General features: G+C 38.1%; 1 protein-coding gene across 6 annotated transcripts in view; it reads left to right on the top strand.

The window, feature by feature from the left end:
- Positions 1–23284, top strand: part of RAPGEF4 (Rap guanine nucleotide exchange factor 4) — a 148505-nt gene that overhangs the window by 101120 nt on the left and 24101 nt on the right. For all 6 annotated transcript variants that reach the window (XM_068195893.1, XM_068195892.1, XM_068195894.1 and 3 more), the window contains 13 exons: positions 1991–2075; positions 5524–5584; positions 6339–6415; positions 7528–7674; positions 8964–9079; positions 12166–12254; positions 13821–13899; positions 18296–18446; positions 19657–19745; positions 20170–20200; positions 20438–20516; positions 21669–21815; positions 22972–23069. In XM_068195893.1, coding sequence (XP_068051994.1) covers positions 1991–2075; positions 5524–5584; positions 6339–6415; positions 7528–7674; positions 8964–9079; positions 12166–12254; positions 13821–13899; positions 18296–18446; positions 19657–19745; positions 20170–20200; positions 20438–20516; positions 21669–21815; positions 22972–23069 — 1249 coding nt within the window. The remainder of the gene's footprint in view (positions 1–1990; positions 2076–5523; positions 5585–6338; positions 6416–7527; positions 7675–8963; positions 9080–12165; positions 12255–13820; positions 13900–18295; positions 18447–19656; positions 19746–20169; positions 20201–20437; positions 20517–21668; positions 21816–22971; positions 23070–23284) is intronic.

Below are 23284 nucleotides of genomic sequence, written 5' to 3' on the forward strand. Positions count from 1 at the left end.
CTGATTTAATGTAGAAATATTTTAATTTGTTACACTGCATTTTCCGAGACATACTCATTTTGCAAGCATGTAATAAAATTAAAGTTGCTACTTCCCTATTATTTGTTAAAATCCTTACTTTTTGTTTGCTAGCTAGTACTGTCTTAGTTTTATGCTGTACTTAATTAAGCTGCCCTGCATAAATCACTAGGAGTCTCAGCCTTGTAATTTCAAGCCAGATTAAGAAACAGAGTATTTTGAGTCACTAGAGGGCATAGCAGTACCAAACCAATTTCTGGTTTTCCCTTAACAGTTTATTTGATTCTATGTGAGAAAAGAGTAACTGGTTTTCAGTCTAAATGTGTCTTTGAGCAATAATAAATTCATGTCATTGGAAAGTGAAGAACAGAAGAAAAATAAAGCTTGCTTAGCAGAGATGTCAGTTGTCCTTATGTTTTCTGTGACTTCTTCAGAGCTTCTTTCATCCAAAAGAAGTCTCATCCAGCTACTTTTGTAAAAAGATGCAGTATAACTCCAGAGTGACAGAGCTGGGTACTCCCTGTGTCTCACACAAGATGTAGACAGACTGTTGGATCAGGAGGTGACTAGGCAGAAAATCTGTAGAGCACAGTATTTCTTCATATGGCTTTCCTGATCCTCTAGGTGCTAGTCTCCTGTAATACTGACATTTTAGGAGGAAAACTTCTATCAGAAAGGCTCATTGTAGATTTTCTTTTAGGGCTGTCCAAGGATTCAATTGTGCTGTTAATTCTTTTGACACCCCACATTGCAGACAGCAGGGTTTAGAACTGTGCTTGTTGTAACAGTGGAGCAGGTAAACCTTCTCATTTGGAACTCCTGCCCTCAGACTGGACTTCCTGTATCCCATTTCCTCGCATCTTAAATTTATCCTCTCCCTTATGTATTCGTTGCTCTTTTCTTTTGTTCTTGGCCCATTGAATTAATTACTTGTAGTCTGCTTTTCGCAAATCTAAACCATTTTGTTTGGAAGGACTTAGTCCTATAAAAGTAGCTTGAAATAATGCTTTAAAGGAAGTTTTTTTCCTGTGTGTGTCCATATGTCACTCCAATGTGCTGTCTGAAATTATATGACAGGAGAATTTGTTCTTTTAGAAAATAATGTTATATTAGATAGTATAACTAAAGAGAATCTTGTGAGTGGGAAAAAGATTGGGAGTTACTCTCAAGCTCCCACAACTCCTCTTGTGTGCTGTTTAGTAGATCCTCCAAAGCATCTTTGACACACTGCAGTCCCCACAGTAATTGTGTCCTTCTTTAGCAATCAGAAAATTTTGGGTAGGTCACAGAAATGCAATTATTTCAGCCACAGTGTAAGCCTCCTTACTACTCCTTGTGCTAGAGAAGAATTATTCCTTCATCAATGCATGCTTCTTAGTAATGGCAGCTTCTTGTATTTTTCATTGAGAGAAGCTGAAACTACTGAGTGGTTCTTATTTACCTTTGTGGCTAAACAGCAGCACTCAGCATTAACTGTAGAGCAGTTGTTAGCTGTCCTCCAAGATGCACTGCTGCATCTCCAATTTGTTCAGCAGAAGTTCACACGCTCCTTTACAAACCACTACAACTGTGTTTGCTACAACTAATTAGTACTGCATGTGAAAAATAGTGCATGTCCTATGCTCAGGAGTCCTTTAGAAAGGAACAAATCTTTTATGTACCATTTCTGATTTATGTGACTATTTTATACATATATAGACCACTTGATTTAATCAGAAAAGCTGCCTAATCAGGATCTCTCTAAGGTGGTTGCCATGGCTGCTGCTCAGTGTCATTCAGGTAGCATTCACAGAGCTTCCATCCTTTGTGTGTTTCAGTCCTCCAGCCAGAGACATAATTCAGTCCCTGTTTAGTGAGGATGTACACTTCATTAGACAGTTCAGCAGCATTTTGTGTTGTTCTGTCCTTCTCTGAAGTATTTATTTTGGGTATTTATTTCATTTAGTTATCCCTTTTTATCTTCCCTCTATAGCCCTGGCCAGAGAACTGTAGATGACTTAGAATTTATATATGAAGAACTTCTCCACATTAAGGCCTTATCTCACCTTTCAACTACAGTAAGTAATTTTAAAAATTATAACTCATCACCAAAAGGGAGGCTCAATTTTTACTTCTGTTTTTTATTAACTTTTTATTAAAGTTGGAGAGCCTGTAATCATTTTCATTTATACTTTCCATGCAAATAATTTATTCCATCTGTGCGAATCGCCCAAGCACTGTGCAGGTGTAGGTTGTCTATTTCATATCAGATATAATTCTTTTCAAGTATTTCTGGACAGCCCTGGTCTCCCTCGCTTGGCATGGGTGCCACTGTCTGGGTCTCTGTCCATGTGTAAATGAAGGTACTGGTACTACTGAATTTTGCAGAATTGATTTCTGTAAGGAGTCTTGGCTTGAACCAGTCAGGAGGAGGAATAGCACTGTGGAGAAAGATGCACTGTGCAGTGCTTGCTGGTTGGAGTTTGGTCATTGAGTGAAAGAAAGCTCATGAGACACTTTCTCCCTGAAGTGGTCAAGTGGTGGATAAATGAATGGACAGGAGAATGCATCTGTTTAAAGTCTCACCATACACTGTGCAGACAACTGAAACAAGCTAAATAGCACTTGGTAACAATAAGATGTGGATGCTTTCAGAAAAAGGAAGCCAGTCAGAAAGTAGATCCATATTTGACAATACTTTCTTCAGAATCTCCTGTTACTTTCAGTTGTTTGCAGTTAGCTTGGACAGATGCAGCTAATTATGAAGCTGCATTACAGAAAGATAGTACTCCATGCAAACATATAAAAACCTGAACTATGTTTTTTAAAAGAAAGTAGGCATTCTGAGTTGGTATCTGAATTACATTGGTGTTAAGGAAACTTCCCAGTTTGACCATTTGTGAGACTCTGGCAGTCACACTCCCAACACCAGAGACTGTCACTGCTGGGGCTGGAGCCCCTTCACAGGGGGCAGCTCCAGTGACCTGGCGGGTCCTGCTGGACTCCTGCACATCCCCCACTCACACAGACAGACCAGGTTTCCTCACTGCTTCCACCCCAGGTTTCCCATAGCATAGCCTTGTATGTCTTGTTCCATAAAGCAATTTATTCACAGTGTAGTGACACAGAAACAACTCAAGCTGGTGCTTCCGAGGAGGAACCCCCGATAAAGGAACCCCTGGGCTTTTATCCTCTCACCATCCAAGCATTCCCAAGTTCCCGTGTCCTGTGCTCCTGCTGTGTCTCCCAGTGTCCTTTCACCTGGCTGGTGCCACTTGTGCAGTTTGGTATGACAGAGATGGTCAGTCCATGGCCTCTTGTCTCTCTGGGCTCCCACACAGAGCTCAGTCTGCAGACAAACTGCACCTTGCAAACCAAGGTACTAGATGTATTCCTCAATGTGGGAACAGGCATCCAAAAGCCTTAAAAATTCCTGAAATGTAGAGAAAATAGTAATTAAAGAAAGACTACTGTAAGATTCAGAAATTACCCTTTAAATGTTAAACTAAAGAAACTACCCAGGATAGATATTGAGGTGGAGTGGAGAAAATTCTCGATACTGCGGACATAACCCAGAACAAAAAATTTGAAACACAAAATATTTTCAGCTCAGAAGAAAATCAGACTTGAGGTCAGATACCACAGCAAGTACCATATGGAGCAAGTATGGTGAGTGATACAAACTGCAAAAAATAATTGGCATTTTGAAGTTCAGATGATTCCATTTTTTTAGTAAGAATCTGGAAATGCCAGCTTATTATGCATCATGAACTAAAGCAGAAGACAGAAAATAAGACTAACTTAGAGGAAATCTTCAGAGGAACAACAGACAGTATTGCTTCTGTGAACCAGAAGTTTAATGACCAATCAACTTAAAAGGAAATGGAATGTTTAATTTATTTTAAGTAAGGCATAATTCCTAAAGTAATATGTTTTTTCAATATGCCACAAGCAGTAGAAAGTAAAATTGATAAAGCTCAAGTCTCATGGTGGTGAACTGCTAGAGAAGCCTGTGAAGTTAATGTAAGAATGAAGTGCAATTATATAACACAGTGTTAAAAACAAGTCAAACCTTGGGCTTCATCTAGTGGATTCATTCACAGCAAAGGCCAATGACTGAATAAACTGAGAAGACATCTGAGGACATAAATGGATAGGAATGCTCTCTGCTCTGTGCAGAACAGAGCCAATGGGATTGTATTTCCTGGCCTTATGAAAGAATCATTGCCTTTGAGCAGAAGTTATAAAGGAGTTTGGTGAGCTAAGTGTTACAGAAATCACAGGCCTCTGAGTGTGTTCACTGGTCAGTGTACTTTAAGAAACCCGTCCAAGCACCTCTATTTATCTCTCTTTTTCTCCGGGCTTCAAAAAGGGAGTGCTTTCCCCTGATTGTCAGGAAGGAGTTCTGGGAGATGTGGCTGATGTGGTATGTTTGTACTTGGTGCCTGAGCACCGAGATTTGGTGGTTGCCTTTAAGTACATCAGTGCCCAAATTTTTCCACCCATCTTAGGAGATGCAGCCATCAGATTCTCATTTGGATTGTGTCCAGAATTTGAGAATTCCTTCCCAAGTCTTTCTTCATGGTCTAAATTTTTTTTTAAATTTAAACAAATGAGACAGTGGTGTGAAAATACTACTAGTAAATAGATGTTGAAGCCAGCTTTTGATCTGTATTTAACATGGTTAAGTTACATGGTAGTACCTCTGAAAAATGGCTTGTCACCAGCTGACATTCTCCAAATAAATAAATCTGGCTGCTTGGAAATTGGCCTCTAAGTTCTTGGAGACTCGTGGTTGTATGAAGAGAAACATAAAACACAGAAGAACTCAGGATCATACAAGATTCCCAGTATTGCTGCTATTTTGTGGCAGTAACACAGTGTTTACAGTGACAAAAAGCAGTTGTAAGCAATGTCTCACTAGAGACAACTGCCCAGTCAGTCAGAGCTAATCACACCAAGGGCAAAACAAACCCAGCAAGGAGCTGGCTGACGCCAAGGGCAGCGTCACGTTCTCCAGTTCCTGGAAGAGCTACTCAGCTGGATGCTTTGCCTGGGAAGCTGTCAGGCAGAGAGGGGACTCAGCAAGTCCAGATGGCTGTGCTTCACAGCTTGACACAGCAGAAGCACAGACTTACGTCAGTCTGAACCAGATTCTGCAGGAGAGAACAGGAATAATTACTCCATGGAGTAATTGACAATCACTGGCTATCTTCTGTAGCAGTTTAACTATTACCATTTGAAGCTTCCTGTCTTGTTAATTGTTGAGGATCATTTCACATGTGTGTGTACAAAGAAAGATGTGGAGACCCATATCTTAAAGATGCCTTTGTCTGAGCCATGTGGAGCCAGGAAATGTAGCTCTGTAAAGCCAATCAATAGGAATTAGGAGATAAGTGAAGCAGACCGATAACTGATCAATGATGCAGAGGGAAGGAAAGTACAACGGGGCTATATTATGTGACCTCATCACCAGGAGGAATGAGATACTTACATAATAACTATAATTTCTCTTTCTCTTTTAAGGTAAAACGGGAGTTAGCAGGTGTCCTCATTTTTGAGTCACATCCCAAAGCAGGAACAGTCTGTAAGTAAATGGAGTCCTGTCAGATCTCTTTCTCACCCGTGCTATGAATATTTAAATTCCTAATGTTTAAATGGCAAGAGCAAAACTTGGATGCATTCTTCAAACTTGATTGTCTCTTCATGTTTAAAACCTAGGGTAATAAGTGTTAGCTTAGTCTGTTGCCAAATGCAGGGATAATACCAAAATTAATTCTGTATCTGTGGTTGCTGTGGTTGAGTGTATGTATCACTTACAATTTGGGTGTGTTTTTATCTAGAATTTTTAGTTTGACCAATCTCTATTAAAAACATATTTTAATATAATCCTGTATTTAAAAAAAAAAAAACTTCCTGCACAAAATAAAGGATTTTAAATGGTAGATTACTCAGACATGTTAATACTGAGACATTTTAGCAAATGAATAGTAAATTCACAGTCACTAGAGAACTGGGTTAGAACATGGTGCTACTAGTGGGATTCAACCTGTGTGCTAATAAGTAATTGATAACCATTTAACATATTGATAAAGTAGTTGTGAGCTGTCATAGAAAAGAAAAGCAACTTTCACATCAGTGTAATAAAATAACTACTATATGGGTATGAATTGGTTTTCTAAATTCTGAAGACGATAGCTTTTAAAATCATAGTATGCCCTTTTATAAGGTAGACATTTTTATGACTGTAGAGTTACCTTGAATTTTATTGGTTGAAGAATCTGGCCCATTTATATTTTGAATAACTATATTCTAACCATAAAATCTTTTCTCTCTTGTAGTATTTAATCAGGGAGAAGAAGGTACTTCTTGGTACATTATCCTAAAGGGATCAGTAAACGTAGTCATTTATGGCAAGGTATTTTTTTCAGAAGCTATTTCATATGATTGTTATTATTGAAATTGTAAGACTAAACTTTGAAGGAATACAGTTTAATTTAGAGCAAAATTGTTTTGTCTGACAAAACAAATAGATTGTCATTTTATTAAAAAATGATCTGGTGGTTTCACTGATTATACTTCCAGTAGATTGCTCTATAATTTTGGGATATATTACACAGTTTCTGACTATAATCCATCAGAGTTCCATCAGTATCTTTAGGACAAAGTAATTTACTGGAATTTGGTGGATTGCCAGGCTTCTCTCTCATGGGGGTTTTGCCCCATCCCTTTACTACCATGTTGTCATGCATTTGGATGACTAACTGTTCTCATGCATGTCTGACAAAAGTACTGCTCTGTGATTGGTGATTCTCAGGGTGGATGAAGCTCTTCCAAATTTATGCCAGCTATTAATTTTAGTTAAGCCATAGACCAAAAAGCATCTTTATTAAATTTCATGTTTATGAGAGAGATTTTTCAAGACAAAAAAGGAGATCTTGGTACACAGGAATCCCTTGAGTCTTTAAAAACCCTACTTCTCATTGATTTCTCATTCAGTGACTGAGACTCCTCCATTTGAAAACAAAGCATTCCACCAAAATCTAGCACAAGGCCCCTAGTGCTAAGTCTGTTCCTAAGTAACACATATTTAGCCATGTTTTTTACATCACTGGTTGGGCCAGATCCTCTCTTACTGTGAATTGGAGGAAACAGAGCACTGCTGATGTACAACAGCTGGAGATGTGCTGTTCTGTGTTACTTCTGCAAACTTGATTTTATTTTTCAGGGCGTCTATAAATAAAAAACAAAGTAGTCGACAACTTTCTGTCTTCAGCAGGCTGAGAAGAGTCCTTCAAGCTGAATGCAATTTCAGAGAACAAGCTGATTCTTTTCTGTTCTTGCCTCTCTTTAGTAATAGTAATAACCAGCTATCAAGTATTGTTTCCTAGTCATTATTTTGGCAGTTGATTTCCTGCCAAATAGATTTATTTTGGTGTTTGATTGTGAAGTCCAGTGTTTGTACAAGGACTTTCAATAGAATCCAGAGTAATGATGGGTTTCTGCATGTAAATGTTTTGCTCTGTGCAGGGTGTGGTATGTACTCTACACGAAGGAGATGATTTTGGCAAGTTAGCACTTGTGAATGATGCTCCCAGAGCAGCATCCATTGTTCTGCGGGAGGACAACTGCCACTTCCTGAGAGTAGATAAGGAGGACTTCAACAGGATCCTTAGGGTAAGAGTGGGAAGGGCTGCCCTCAGTGTGATATTAGAACTTGTAAGTTTTTCTAGAGGCTGTAATTTCTATGAATATATTAATATTAATAAACTTGTTTATGGTATGCCTAATTGTGGAACAGAGATGCAACAGTCTGGAAGGTCACATAAAGAATATGTTCATTACCTTTCCTCTCTCAGTTCCCAGTTCAGACATGAAAATATGAACAAAGGGAATCTTTTGTCTCTCATATTCTGTAAATCTAGCATTTGCCCTGCTCAGTTTTTCCTTATGCTGCTCAGGATTTCTTGGTGATATTCCATCCAAATATTGAAAAAACAAGATCACACCTTCTCCCACATAGGTCCATGTCAGATACGTTAAATTCAAGAGTTTTAAGGCAGAATCAAGTGGCAAATGGCATAAGTTACAGATGTCTTTATCAGAGAACTCTAGTAAGATATTCCCAACTAATTTTACAGTTATTAATTTGGGGGTAAATGTGTTCCAAAGTCCAACTGTAATTCTGTAAATTCAGGCTGTTTTGTGGTCATTCATAGCAGAGGAAGTCAAAACTAGTATCATCCTGTATTTGAACCTATATATGCCCAGTATTGCAGCAATAAAACCGGTTCAGAAAGGGTACTCCACTAGAAAAATGACTTGTAGTTACTGTACACAAAGGGAATGAGGATCCCTTTGGAAGTAAGGCTGGGTTGGCTGTGAAGACTTACAACTGGTTAAGCTTTGGTCTATAATTCAAAGAAGATCCAAGTCCATGGTTTTAATAATTTTTTACCTGTGTTTTTTGAATGCACATTATACTTAACTTTTTTCTTTTTCTACTCTGAGTGAGCTGGTAGTAGAAAATGAACAGTTTACTGAGCTAAGACTTCCTATTCTTAAATGCTATTTTCTTTTTTTTATTATTATTTTATTTTCAAGAAAAGTCAGATTGTAGGAAATAGTGTTTGTATATAAGTGGGGATAAAGTTTACATTATATATGACAAGCTGTGGAGAGATTGTTTTCCAGCAATTTTTTTTTTCATTTGACATTGCCATAAAGTGGAGATTTTTAATATAGTTCTTGCTCTAGTCTCTCCCACAATTCTCTGCTTCTTGCGTCGGTGCCAGTGCTTCCTTTTTGATTTTGCCTATGAGGAAAACAGAATAAAGACAGATAAATACAGAGGGAAAGAACGAACACCACCAGTATTTTGTGTTTGAAAGTCATGCATTTTGTTAGCGTAACTAATCAGGCAAATCAAGTGCAGTCACATTTATTGAAAGTAATTTGTCTTGCAGGATGTGGAAGCAAATACAGTAAGACTCAAAGAACATGACCAAGATGTCTTGGTGTTGGAGAAGATCCCAGCAGGAAACAGAATTTCTAATCAAGGAAATTCACAGCCGCAGCACAAGTATGTTTTCATTCAGTAGTGCAAATGTCAGACAATTATTAACCTTTTAAAATGGTACTATTATCCAAACAATAGGATATTCCCTTTCCGTGGAAGATAAAGGTTTTCTTTTTTAGTCATCAGCACATGCCCCATACTCATATATCCATTTCTAGCAGAACTCTATGTCTTTACACAATAATTCCCTGAAGATCTCAGTGTAAATACTTACCTCAAGAAATAGCTTCCAAATAGACTAAGCATGGAGATTGATGAAACTCTATTAATCTGAGTTACTGTGTAAAAGATATGAGGAAAATACATTGTTTTATTGTTAAGTACAGATATTTTTATTTTCTATTTTTGTGTTTTTATTTGTGTTTTGTGCTATGGATGTTAAGAAGAGTTTGCTATGCACAATTTATATACAATAAAAGATCTCATGCAATGAAAGTTGCAGAGCTTATCTTACAGAATAGTTTAGCACTGTAACAACAATATTAACTATATTTTCCTTTCTTACTGAAAGGGACAAAGTACAATTCTGTTTGGATACTACTGTGATAAGAGTGGAGTGAGGCTATTATCATTCTGAACCTTGGTAAAACCTCTAAAGCCTTTATAAATGTGTTATTTGCAAATGGATACGCAATTTTCTTCAGAAGCATTCAAACAATTTCAACAAGTTTTGAATCCTTTACCCTGAACCTCACTTTCTCTCAAAAAAAGAGCCAATTTATTGTGCAATACTTTGGGTAGAGTTTTTATCTCATCTGGATTTTCATATACTTATTTTATCTGCAAGACTGAATGCAAAGATTTATAAGGATCTGTGAAGGTCGCATAAGCCATTCCTTGCATTTTATATACATATTTCACATTTTTCAGGAACTTCTATTTCATTTTTCATTTGATCTATTAAAACATCTAGAAGAACAATCTATGCTACCAGGTAACCATGTACTCTTACAGAAGTTTTTCTTTGCCCAAATGAAGGGAACTTGACTGTAGCCAGTGGATTTGCATCAGCACCTGCAATGCACAGCAACTTGGTCATAGTTTTAAATCCATTTTCTTGGGTCTGAGACATTTTTCATGCTTCCAAAAGTGAAAGTTCCATTTGAACATTTTGAAACACTGCCTTCCTTGCAAAGTCTTTGCACCAGTGTTACTTGTATTATTTAACACTTTCTTTTTCAAATTTTCATAAAAATAGCCAGAGTTATTTATGGTAAATGGCTAAGTTAGGTCTTACATACCAGGAATATTTTCAGGTAATGCTCAGAGTTTAATTTCTGTAAATATTTTACTCATTTGGACAGGTTTTGTGTTCTATAAATGTGCCAGCAAGGGAGCTTTTGCTGATAACTATGACCAGTAGACATAAGTTACTCAAAAGAGGAAGTTACCCTGAAGGTTCACTGTCTGCTTTTCACCAGTTGGATTACTTTGTTAAAACTGTGTTGGCAGTGTCTTTATGTTTAAAGTATTCAAAGTGAGTTCACTAGGTTTGAGGACAACATTTCTTTTCTTAGGGAATATAATAAGTGGCTACATTTATGTTTGAGAAACCAAACCAAAATTACCAATGTTTCTTGATTTCCAGAATGTGTTACTGGAATGTGTTAGTTGAGTGTTCAGAACTTTTGAAAATGACTGCCCAAAAGAGAAGCTTATCAGGAACTTCTTCTCAGGAAAGAACTAATTTTCTCATCTTGGCCTTGGGGGAAGCTTCATTTTGGGAGCAGATCCTTTTTGGTTACAGTCTGGATTCCAGTGCCTCCTCTACGAAGGAGACAGAGCTCCTACTCAGCTCCCTGAGCTGTGCTTTAAACAGTGACAGTTTCGCTTGGGAGGACTGGCTCTGAAGTTGTCACTCCCAAGATCTGACTCTTTATGGGTGATCACATCATGCAGGATGAATTCAGCAGCCCTGCAAGTCACTTCACTGTTCATTTTCACTTTCATATTCAGAGTACAGCAACCTGTGATTTCCCTGCTTCACTCACTTAGATACTTGGTTAGTATCTCTGTGAGAATGTGCACTGGCTTAACAAGTGTTTGTGTTCTTGGGACATCAATACAGTTCTTCCAAAGAGGTTGGCAGGTAAAAGAACTGTGACGGTCAGTGCTCAAAGTGAGGAGGAGCTCCCAGGAGCTCAGCTCCACCACTTATTTCTCAGCAGGAGCAGAGTATCTTCACTTCTCTGGGTTTTTTCCTTTCGTTTTTTTTTCTTTTATTTTTTTAAAGTTTCATACTTTATCAGTTGAATTCCCAAAAAAGAAAAAAAAGAGAGAAAGAAAAAAAGACGCAAAGATTGAAAGAATGGAGGATGGAGGGAAATATTAAAAATTCTGATCTGTGAGAAAAGAGAAAAAAAAGATGACAGGACAAGTTTTCCAATATCATATGATATTCTGCTGGTACTTAAAATCTTGCCAGTGTTTTTGCATGAAGCAGAAAAACCAGACTGTTGCACTAGTTCCCTCACCTCACTAAACTAATTCCAGGAAATGGTACAATCCTCAGTTTATGGACTTGAAACACTTACTTCAGCTATGCAAGGCGTTGCACAAATTTGAAGATACAGTGTGCTATTTCATTATCTGCCCCCACCTTCTCAGACCAGCCTGTGTCAGTGGTGCAGAAGGAAATTGTTTCCTTGCTCTGACACTGATACACACTAGTTCTTACTTCAGGCTCATAGTGAGCCTGTTAAGACCTTTTAATGACTGCAAGTTGCTGCTGTTACTGAGATATTTATTCTCAATGGAGGAGCATTTCTGCTTGTACTTCTCTGAGTTTGGACAGGTGCAGCTCTGGTGATTGTGGTGTGATTGTGGTGGTGTTACACTGAAGTACTTTTGTCGGGAGGGGGCTGTTTCTCATCCCTGGGCAGGGTGAAGAATGTTACTGCTCCTAGGTTCATGGGGTAGAAGCCAGCAAAGACTGTGAGTGGTTTTGTCCTAAGCACACAGAGATTCTGGTCAGAGCAGGTGTTTGGCACACAGTAGCACAGCAGTCCTGATCTTCTTACTGGTACACAATTATTTCTTGATTAGCTCTTTTGGCTATGAGATGCTAACTGCTCCTTTCCCTCCCTCAGGTATATTGTGATGTCAGGAACCCCAGAGAAGATTTTAGAGCACTTTCTAGAAACTATGCGCCTTGAAGCAACTGTAAATGAAGCAACAGGTATCTACACAGCAGAAGTTGTTTTATCATTACCCCGTAAGATGGATTTGCTGCGGGAACACTGCTTTGAAAAGCCCCTATAGTGGTGGTTTTTCCCAGAACTGTCTGCTGCTCTGAAACAACCCCAAGAGAATTAAGGAAATCCAGAATTAAAAAGAGCAATCCACTTTTCCAAGCCTGCTCTAATGTATTTGTACTTTAATGTCATAGTAGAACAGCAAAATCCTCCAAGGTGCCAGACCAGCAGTTACAACTTTAATTAGGCACAACCATAAGGCCTGGACAGAGCACCCCATTAGTAATGGTACTTCCTGTTCTGGAGGTCACTTTAACTCTGGGAAATATCTTGATACCTCCAGACAGTACATTGTGCTAGTATAAGTATTCTCAAATCTTCATATCACATTTAAAGTATCACAATTTAAATGTTGTGTTTGTGATATTTTCCCATATGCAGGGAAAAAAGAATTGTTACTCAAAGGAGAACTTGGCACAGCATGGGCCGAGTCCCAAGAATGCAGATTGCTGCATCTGCACTTAATGGGCTGCTTTTCATTAGTGTAAAGAGAACAGAGAATTTACGTCTAGGGATATAGATATTTGCAGACTTACATTTTAGTAAGTATTTTAATTTTTGAAGAGTCAGACATAAAAAATCCTCATAATTGTGATAAAGTAATGCATAGACATATATTAAGCTATGTAACATTGCTTTTGCAAGTTCTTTTTCCACTATAGATGTCTGCTGAGTATATATTCAAAAGTGTTCTTAAATCCAGTTAATCTGTTATTGACCTCATAGTATTGGAGGAATCAGTATAGTGGGCCATAAATGGTGGAATTAGTGAAAAATTACAGAAATTCTTTTAAAGTGTATGCTTTCACTACATTAAAGACAGAAATAAGAGATCTTTTTCATAGATACCTGTTTACTAGAATTGCAAGCAGAATTTTGTTCTTCAGGCTTGCAGCCATATAATCACAAGTTTGCCATCCGCAGTATACATGTATTATATATTTTTTAAAATATACCCAGAAATTTGACAGTCCATTTACCTCTTCTAGGCATTCTACTCACTGCTAGGAAATCAGCAAATAATGAAATTATTTGCCTTCTCCTGTGTAGGATATACTAAGTGTGCTGCCTGGTATTGTAACTCCTAAAGCCAAATGTTACAGCTCTTTTTAAGTACCCAGGTGTGAAAGGTCTAATTCTTCCTTGCATAGAACTCCACACTTCCAGAGAATTATATCCAAATATTTCACTTCAGCACAGATGTGGGGCTTTTTGCTGTGCCAGATTTCTAATTGACACTGGCAAATGCCTGTTAACACTAAAATTCATGGAATAAAATTCATGCAGACAAGACTAAAAGATTAATATTTTAGCTCATATTTGTTCATTACCCTTTTTTGTACCTAATGCCTACAAAGAAAATGCAAAAAGACCACTTTTTTATCTGCAGAGGGCTAATAAGATAGTTCAAGTGAAAGAAAACTCATCCTTGACACCCCCAAGCTGTCTGCAGAGGCTTAATTGACTGTTTTCTTTCTTTTTTTTCACAGATTCTGTTTTAAATGATTTTATTATGATGCACTGTGTTTTTATGCCAAATAGTCAGCTCTGCCCAGCCTTGATGGCACAATATCCTTTTGTAAGAGAAAAGTTAAGTCTCTTTAGCCATTATACCTATCAGTGATGGAAGTGAAGCTTCCCTCTCTCAAGAAGTACATCACATTCCATGGAGGCGGTGCCTTGTGAGTGGATTATCAGTGTCTCACTAGCAGCTGTCCATAGCTCAACAACTCTGAAATGGAGTTGTATCACCCATGATGAGATACAGTACAGACCATGAAAGCTCTGTATTTCCTGTGCTGATTACTGTTCCAGGGGAAATAAATGTACTGTCCCTCCACCAAATAAGTGAAATTACATAAATGTTTGGGTTACTCTTCCTGTATCCTTCCTGTCTTTCTTTGGTTTTGCTGAACTACAGAATCTACATTTTAACAGGGATAGTCATGTCTTAGTGATTTCAGTGGTCCACTTTACAGATTGCATGCTGTGAACTGCCTCTAGCAAGAGGCTGCCTGAACTTACAGACTAATGGGTAAGTAGTTCCTAGGCACTGTCATAATTGTTATGAAAAAGTAGTAATAATCTGTAATAACAGTCTATAGGAAATGCAAACAAACTGCAAGAAACTTCAATTGGATGTGAATACTAGGAGATGAAATCTTAATAGTGGAGAGCACTGAGAGCTGGGGGTGATTCTTGTACTCTCTGCATGTTTCACAGGATTCTGTGAAATGTCCATCTGTCAGTTACTGGCAGATTATTTAGTTTGAGGAGCTGTTGGACATAGAGAGTTTTCCTTGTGCACAGGGACTTGAAGCTATCAAGTGATTGGGAACATTAAATAAACATATAATGTTTTCTGTTTTATAGAATTCTGACAGGGGTATAATAACTTCAGTTCCCTATTTATTTGTTTCAAATTGCAATGGTGTGAGAGTGCTTTCCTTCAAGCTCAGTGGGGCGAGTGACATCTGGGAAAGCTCACCTCCTGAAACCACAAAATAGAGCATTGTGTCCTTGTCTGGCAAGCTTGAGAATCCATTTGTGTTACTCCTAGCGAGGAGAGTAATTGTTTTGAAAACCTTTGGACCCGTGCAACTGGTCTGTAGAAGATTGCTCGCACACCTGAAACAAACACATTTTCCAAAATCACATTGTTTTGGATATCAAAAGTATTATGAAATGCTGTTGCTGACAGCACTGAGAGGGGAAGAAAGGGCAGCACTTTTAATGTTGGGGGTTTTTGTCCTGATTCACTTAGCTCATGTTATTCAGTCAGTCCATTTGAGATTCCGGCTTCTCTATCCTCAGTTATAATTGAATACCTCTATCCAACAACTAGGAAAATGTACCTCATTCTTTACAGGGGAAAAGCTTTTCTGGTAATCAAAGTTAAGGATAATCACACTTAAAGATAAACATTCACTTGTGATGAAATCTGTTCTGGAGAGGATGGAGACCATTGTCTTCAGTGGGTCATGGCAAGCATCATGTTAATTCTTTTCAGAGAGGAGCTGGAAGTAACTGGTATCCTACTGCTTTAGTGTGAGCTTTCCTGGAGCTGAATTATTATTTATTTGGTCCATTCTGAATATGGAAAAGCTAACTGTGCTTTGTTGATTGTACCATTGAAATTTATTGTTAGACTTGAAAGGTTCCTAACAAAGCTCATCTTTTTGGAGCAAAATCACACTACGAAAGTGTTCACCAGTGCTGTGAGACTAAGGAGAGATTAGTTATGCTCAGTGAGGAAATTAAAACAGAAAAAGAAGAAAAGTTGATTCAGTCAGTGACTTTTTGCTTCAGCTCCCAGTTTTGAATCAAAACAAGTCTATTTTCCTGTACCCACTTAGGACAATATTTTAGCTGTCAGCATGCAAGTATGAGTAGAGCTAGACCACTGAAGTGCTTTCAAGCATAGTACAGGGTATAAATTATTTAGGTTTTCACTTCTTTTACAGCAGTCATTTGTAAGTTATTTTAATCCTAAAAGGAATGGACAGGTGCACCATTTTGTCCGAGTAACATTATTGCTTGCTGTGGATTTCATGCTTATTCTGTGCTGTCCTTTGGCACACCAAGTCTTTTTCAGTCATTAAAGAATATAGATTCTGCAATATGAAAAAAAATCACTTCTGTTTTATAGGAAAGCAAAGCATGCTCCCCTATCCTGGATCAGGATATAAGTCCTGCGTGTTCAACCAAGGCCCCTTTTTCCCCTCTTCTTCACAGAACAGAAATGACAAACTCTCAGAGGTAGAGCTTGTCAGAGGGAGGCAGGACAAGGCCTGAAAGAGCACCTGAAACAGAGCAGCAACTCCAAAAGTGCACTTGGGTTAGTGCAAGTCTGTAAGCATGTGTGCAGGGGTGCGCCTTTAAAGGACCACTGTCTAAGTACTTACAAAGTATAAGCTCCTCTTTTGCTCTCTGAGGATGATAGTTCTTCAGCACGTTTCTCCTTTACCATCGTGCCACCAAAACGTTTGCATTCTGTTGTAGCAGTGATCTTGCACAGCTCCTGATATAGCTGCATCTTCCTATACAGGGAAGAACAGCCTTCAGGATTGCTTCAATTTCTTAGTATATGCTAGGGAAAATTAGAAATATATGTATATATTGAGCTCTAACCATATTGGTGTTGATAAATATTTTGCAATTATCTGACACTTGTTGCAAGTATGTATCACAGTTTATTTCTGATTGCAGCCTGTAGTGAAGCTGCATCCTGAAGATCACATAAAAATGTGAGAACACTTCATTGAATTTCCCTGTGATAATGTTAATAAAAGAGAAATCAATGTAAATGAGCAGTAAAAATACAGAAAAATTACTAGTGCCTGTGGTGAGTCAGTTAATAAGAAAGTAAAAATACATTAAATAATTATAGTGTTTGAAAGGTAAATATGGCATGAGAAAAATGACTCAGTAGAATATTAAACTTGCTCCCCAAGACATTGGAGCACAAAACTTACAATGAATTATTTACTTCTTATGACCTTATGACTTACTTTCTGCCTTAATTACACTGTCATGTTCAGTTCTCTACTAATTTTAAACCTTTCTAAATGAAATTAAAATGCAGATTTCTGAAAGTTTGTCAGTCAAAAGAGTGCCCCAGTAACCCTGGTAGAATGTCAAATCTCTGCAGGGGCTTTGGGCTGCAGGATCATTTCACAGTGTGATTTAATAGGTACTGTTCCCCATTGCATTTTATTAATAGTATTGTTAGACAAATTTTTCTAAATTAGAAGCTTAGACTAAATAGCTTATATAATTTGTATTCCTCATTATTATTTTTATTTTCTAATTAGTATTTTATAATATTTTGGTACAGCAACTGAAAGTGCATCTTGAAAGGATGCAGGGGTACTGGACATGGCTGTGAGGGAGAGTGTCAGTATTTTAATGTTACACGTTACTGTGGAATTGGGAATAACATTACTCATGGCAGTCCAGAATCAGAATCCCAGTAACTGGGAAGCAAAGTTGAAGATGTAACTGGACTCATTTAGTGCTTACTTTCCACTCAGCTGTCAGCTTATTTGAACAGTTGAACATTTTCTCAGTGAGAAGAAGACACACAAATTGTTATATCCTTTTTATTCTGGAGATACTTCATTATCACACATGTTAAAGGCTCAAATTTTCTCAATTTATTCCCCATTGTGCCTTTACTTTTTATTATTGTTTTTTTTTTCCTTGCACTAAATGTTACTTTTGGCCTTTAAGCTATTTGTCTATTTTTGTAATGTTGACACTTTTTCTTTAAAAAGGTCAATAAAGCGTTTCCAATTTTTTCCTATTGTTCATCACAAAATAACTTTCACAAAGTATTGTGTCCAAAATGCACTTTATTTGACATAGTGTAAATGTCTGACTTCCTCATAACAATGAGGCTACTACAAAATTTATTACTTTACTCTGTGTTTCTATAGTCAACTTAGGCTGTAAATGTCAAAATCCCCCTCCCTTAATGGGACTGAGGTTCATTTTCAGTTACAATAACTTGTAAAAACAAAAGGAATAACACTGGTGGTTCATTCTGGTAGTCTTCCTCACAAATAGAAAATTGGAATTGTTAATAAATACAAAGTGACATTTTTCTTTTTCTTCAACTGTTTCCAAAGAGGAACAAGGAGAAATATCCTTCTTCAGTCTCCATGGTTAATCGTCTTTGTTGTTCAAAGTGTCCTTTCTGTTTTGTTCCCCTACAGCAACCATCTCTGTGGTGGAACTGTGATCCTTCCTGTGCTCTTCAGAAAATTTATTGTCATTTTACTTTTTAGTATGAACATGAAAAGTTTGCAAATTGTTATGCTAGTGGATGTCAGAATTTAGAAATATATATTGGAAAGTTATATTTGAGCACCCTGAAAGTGGTTTGTTGGAAGTCAGTTGCTCATGAATTCATACTGGGTTTGGTATTTTCAATCACTGATTGTTTTCCTTGACACTGGGGCACCTATCATGCCCAGCCTTCTCAGGGTACAGAGCAGGAGAAAATGGATTATGCCCTCAACAATAAAAGGCGAGTCATTCGACTGGTTCTGCAGTGGGCTGCTTTATATGGAGATTTACTGCAAGAAGATGAAGCAGCAATGGCCTTTTTGGAGGTATAAAGGAATCATTGTATCACTGAAGTGAAAGAGATCATTTCAAAGTGCAAAGTTCATATCAGTTTATAATGTTTTGTTGGGTTTGGTTGCAGACAGTAAAGGCACCACAACAGTGTTTGAACCATTGCCAGGCTCTGGACCTCTGAAAATAGTGTTGCAGATCCCTTTCAAAGCACTGTATGGGTAGCTTTTGCTAGAGCAGTAGCTGAATTTGCTTTTTCTAGTATTTTCTTCTAAATAGTTCAGGGGCTCTACAGGTTGAACTGGAGGGCTGTTTATGCCCGCATAAGGTGTGCCAGGAAGGAGCTGGAGGGCCGCCATTCTACAGAACCAAAATTCCTTTCCATTTGAATAAAAACTGTACTGCAGCTGCTGGAACTTAAGATTTTACTTCAGAACCCTTGTAAATTCTTTGTGGTAGCTGCCATATCCTTGGATTCCTAAGATAAGAATGCACTGCCAATGTCATGTTAAATGATTGGGATTGCCATTCTTATTATATATGGTGTTTATGGAACAGAATCCCATATGTTACTGGCTGAATGAAAGTTCTTGTCCTAAAGAGCTCAAAACTGAATCTAAGATTTAGCAGAGGGGAATAGGGAGGGGCTTTAAGAGAGGTAGGCACTCCACAAACCCACATGGGAAAGCTTTTCAAGCTTTGGAGATGACACAGTCTTTCATTAGTCCAGATTGTTCTTTAACAATCACTAGTTGCAAGCACAGAGATCCTTCTTTGGGACGGTTTTATGTAGATATAACAGGAAGAGGTTCAAGGAGGGTTTAAAAGTTGGTGATACTGTAGTGGTTTAGAGTAGCTGAGAGTCAGTGACTCAGGAGCAAATCAAGCACTAAAGACTACAACAGCAATGAACTAAAAAAACCTATCATGCTAGATTATTTGTGGATTTTTTAGTCTTTATCCTTGACAATGTGAAAATGCAGGTTTTACACAGGCAGCCGGTGGTTACAGAGTGAGCTAGGGAGTCTCATCAGGCTCCCCTTCTGCATGTATAACTCTTGTTTTAAATCAGCTGGAGATAAACAAGTAGAAGTAATAGAGGGTTGGGCCCAGCATGTGTTCTACTATGCAGATTATCATTCTTTATAATCATTAAGCTATCAGATGTCATCTCATAATCCTCTCTCCTGAGAACTGCTCATTTACCCCTATAGTTATTTAAAGACTATTCTCTATCATTTACAGGAATTTTATGTATCTGTATCAGATGATACTAGAATGATTGCAGCACTAAAGGAGCAACTTCCAGAGCTAGAGAAAATTGTAAAGCAAATGTAAGCATAGTTTGCTTCTTTCCTTCCCCTGCCCTTTTTCTCAGTAAATTGATGAAGAAAATGTATTGGTTATATCTATTAAAAAGCCATTTTGTGAATTACACTCAGTTATATGAAATTGAAAGTTTGCATGCAGGCTTATTTGAATTAATGTCTACGGCCCTCTTTTCCACATCATTCTTGCAAACACCATACCCTCACTGAGAGATTGACAGAAGCTTATTTCATGCTTACATGAACTTTGTATAATATTTTTTCTGCCTTGGTCATAGATTAACTGTGGTATCATCTAGTCTCTTCATGTATAACTAAGATTATATTGATATGCTAGTTTGACAAGTGGTCCATGTTCCATAGGTGATTTTGTACACAAACTCTTCCAGACAATATTTCATTGTATGTTCTATGCTTTACCTTTTTATAGTTCTGAAGAACCTAAAGCACCACAAAAGAAGGTAAGAAAATTCATTTGTTCATTTTCTCAAGTAAAATCTTAAGCACAGCAAATTCGAAAGCATCTTTGCTTTAGTAATAATGGATATATTTAAAAAACACGCTGAGAGATAGCTTTTAACATTGTCAAATTTTGCATTGCTACTCTTTTTCCTGCCATTGATCAGAGATGTATGGTAGTTCATGTGTCCCACATGTTTATTCTTGAATTAACGTGAATCTCAATGATTCATTTTCAGCACAAAGTTCTTCTGCAGTTGTTCAACACAAGTGATGACAGAGCACAGAAACGCCAGCCTATCAGGGGCAGTGATGAAGGTGAGTTTCTCTTCTGCTAAGTTTTCTTGAGCCACTGACATCTATATAAATTTTTCTGTCTCAAAAAAAGGTCTAAAAATAAATGAAAGTTCCTACCTAGAATTTTGAAGCCTGGCCTGAAACAAACTCTCTTTGCTTTTGCTAGCCCCCTATTCTCTGTTGTTGATTTGAGGTGCTCTTGGTCTTTTCCCTTAGTTACTTGTGCTGTCAAACACTGCTTCCTCAGAGGAAGATGTAAAAACCTTTAAAATAAGGAATGACCAAAACAGGGAAGATCCAATAAGACACTGTACTGCAGTGTCTGTACTGCAATAAAGACTGGAAGCTGAAGGTCATGTTTGGGCCTCTGTCTCACCTATGAAGTTTGAGCTAACATGTACAGTTGTTCTTTGCAAGGTAGGAGTGGAGAGATAACCATGCCATGGACCATGGATCTAGAATCTGACAATCTAGGCACACAGTGTAAAAACCAAAATCTGCTGGTTTGCCCTATTGCTGTTGTTTGATTCTCTGAAGAGATTAAGGTAAAATTTACATCAGTGCATCAGAATGTCATTTGCAGATTACTGATAAGGTACTCTTAATGGTTGCTTTGTGGAACTTTGTCACCTAAAACAGCTGCTTCTTCAATACGTTTGATATTAAAGGATAGCTCTTGCTAATGAACAGCAGTAAAAACGAGGTAACAAAATTCAAGGTGATGTAGCTGAGAAAGCTGGTGGCATAAATCAGACCATGAAAAGAACCATGCTAAAAGCTGGAACTAACTATATATGAACAGCAGACATCCTGCCAGTCATGCAGCTTCTGTTGTCCATGGCAGTGTTTCTAGGCCTACAAAGAGGGAAAGTTCCTGCTGCCAACACTACCTCTTGTATCTATCTTTTCATATGGCTGCACCTTTCTTGTTCATAGGATAGGCACTGTCCTGAACACTGAAAATCCAAAATCCAAAACTCTGGGAAATCGGAGATTTCTGTACTTGAAATTGTAGAGCATCTGAGGAATGGAAGAAACAATAAATCACTATGTAGTAATTTATTGTTTCTTTGTTTCATTTTGTGAGAAGTGGTTACTGAAGTTAAAGTAATTTGTATGGTAAATGGGTGTTTTTTACACATGGAATAAACTGTGCAATGTTTTTTTCTTTAGTTCTGTTTAAGGTGTACTGCATAGACCAAACCTACACCACTATTCGTGTGCCAGTGTCTTCTTCTGTGAAGGAAGTGATCAGTGCAGTAGCAGACAAGCTGGGCTCTGGAGAAGGCCTCATCATAGTAAAGATGAGTTCAGGAGGAGGTACTGTACTTACATCATCTTAAACACTCCTCAGTTATGGTGAAGCAGAATTTTTGGAGGGATTGAAAGACCAGTTCAGTCAAGATTTTATACCCACGTGCATGTTCAGCTCTCACAAGTCCTAATGAGAGGCAAGTCCTTCCTCTACTGCAGGCACAGACTGCAGCTCACATGGGAGACAGGACCAGTGAAGAAGCTTGTGTATCTGCAAGTTACAGAGCACAGCTACCCCGATTTTCCTTCACTGTTAGACTTGTAAGAGTTTTTTAACAACAGAAATAGGAGGCAAGCATGGATAAATTCATACTAGACTCGGGAATCAGTAATGTCAGAAAACACTGCCGTGCCAACATTCTGGCAGTGGTCACTACCATTTTGGCTGCTCTGTCCATGCAAACCATTGAAGAGCAACTTAGTGCCAAACACACAGACCTAGTGTTTGCAGAAGGTCAGGGATCAGGCCCCCCTCTAGGCTGTGGAAATGTGAGAGTCACTGGAGGGTGAATTCTGCTGGAGAATTGGTGTTGCTCAAGTGCTTTGGTTGAGTATGACTGTGTGGAGACACACAGAGGTAATGAGAGCTGTGTTGGAAGGCATTTTTGCAAACAGAGGAGCCTGCCAAAAATGGCTCACTTCCTGAGAACTGACACCAGGCAGCTTTACTTTTTGCAGTTGAAGCAATTTTTGGTCAGATTAGCTGACCACCAACATCTGCTGGAAGAGACTGTTTTGTAAGTACTTCATTATCTTTTCTTTACCTGTAATGTGATGCTCTTCTACAAATTTTGTAATGCATTTCCATCACCTCCTTGAGCAGTTACTGTCTTTCAGAGCAATTTCTTTTAAGAACAGCTCTCCTAATGCTTACAGCTCAGCAATGAATGAATGGACTCCCTAATTAGGTTTAATTTTTGCAGGTAGTTTCTAGTGATAGCAGCACAGGCTTCTTGACCTGTCTTTACAGTTTGGGACTGGGATTCTGGTTTGGGCTGAGCTTACTACGTTTCTTCAGTAAAGAGGATCTTGCTGTCCTCTGTTCTGTATCCTGGACATTGGGTTACTGGGCAAAATTTATTCCCAGAAGGGTGATCTGTGCAGCTGGTAGATCAATCCTGCTGTAAATTGTAATAAATAATAATTTGTTTCATTTTTACAGAAAAAGTTGTGCTGAAGCCTCACGATGTTTCAGTGTTCACCACTCTCAGCGTTAATGGCCGGCTGTTTGCCTGCCCACGGGATCAGTTCGATTCTTTGGTATGTATGTGTGCAGTGCTCAGGAACGTCAGGGTTTTGGTTTGTTTGAACACCTGGCCCTTTTTGCATTATCCACACTTCAGATAAAAACTAGTGGAAACATTCACAACAAAGGGCTTGTCACACTGCAATAGGATGAACCCTGAAAATAAAACAAGCTGGCTGATGTTCTAATACCCTAAAGTAGACCAGAAATCCATCCATCTGCTCCACAT

This window comes from Anomalospiza imberbis, chromosome 7 (assembly GCF_031753505.1).
Source record: "Anomalospiza imberbis isolate Cuckoo-Finch-1a 21T00152 chromosome 7, ASM3175350v1, whole genome shotgun sequence".
Taxonomy (NCBI): Eukaryota; Metazoa; Chordata; class Aves; order Passeriformes; family Viduidae; genus Anomalospiza; species Anomalospiza imberbis.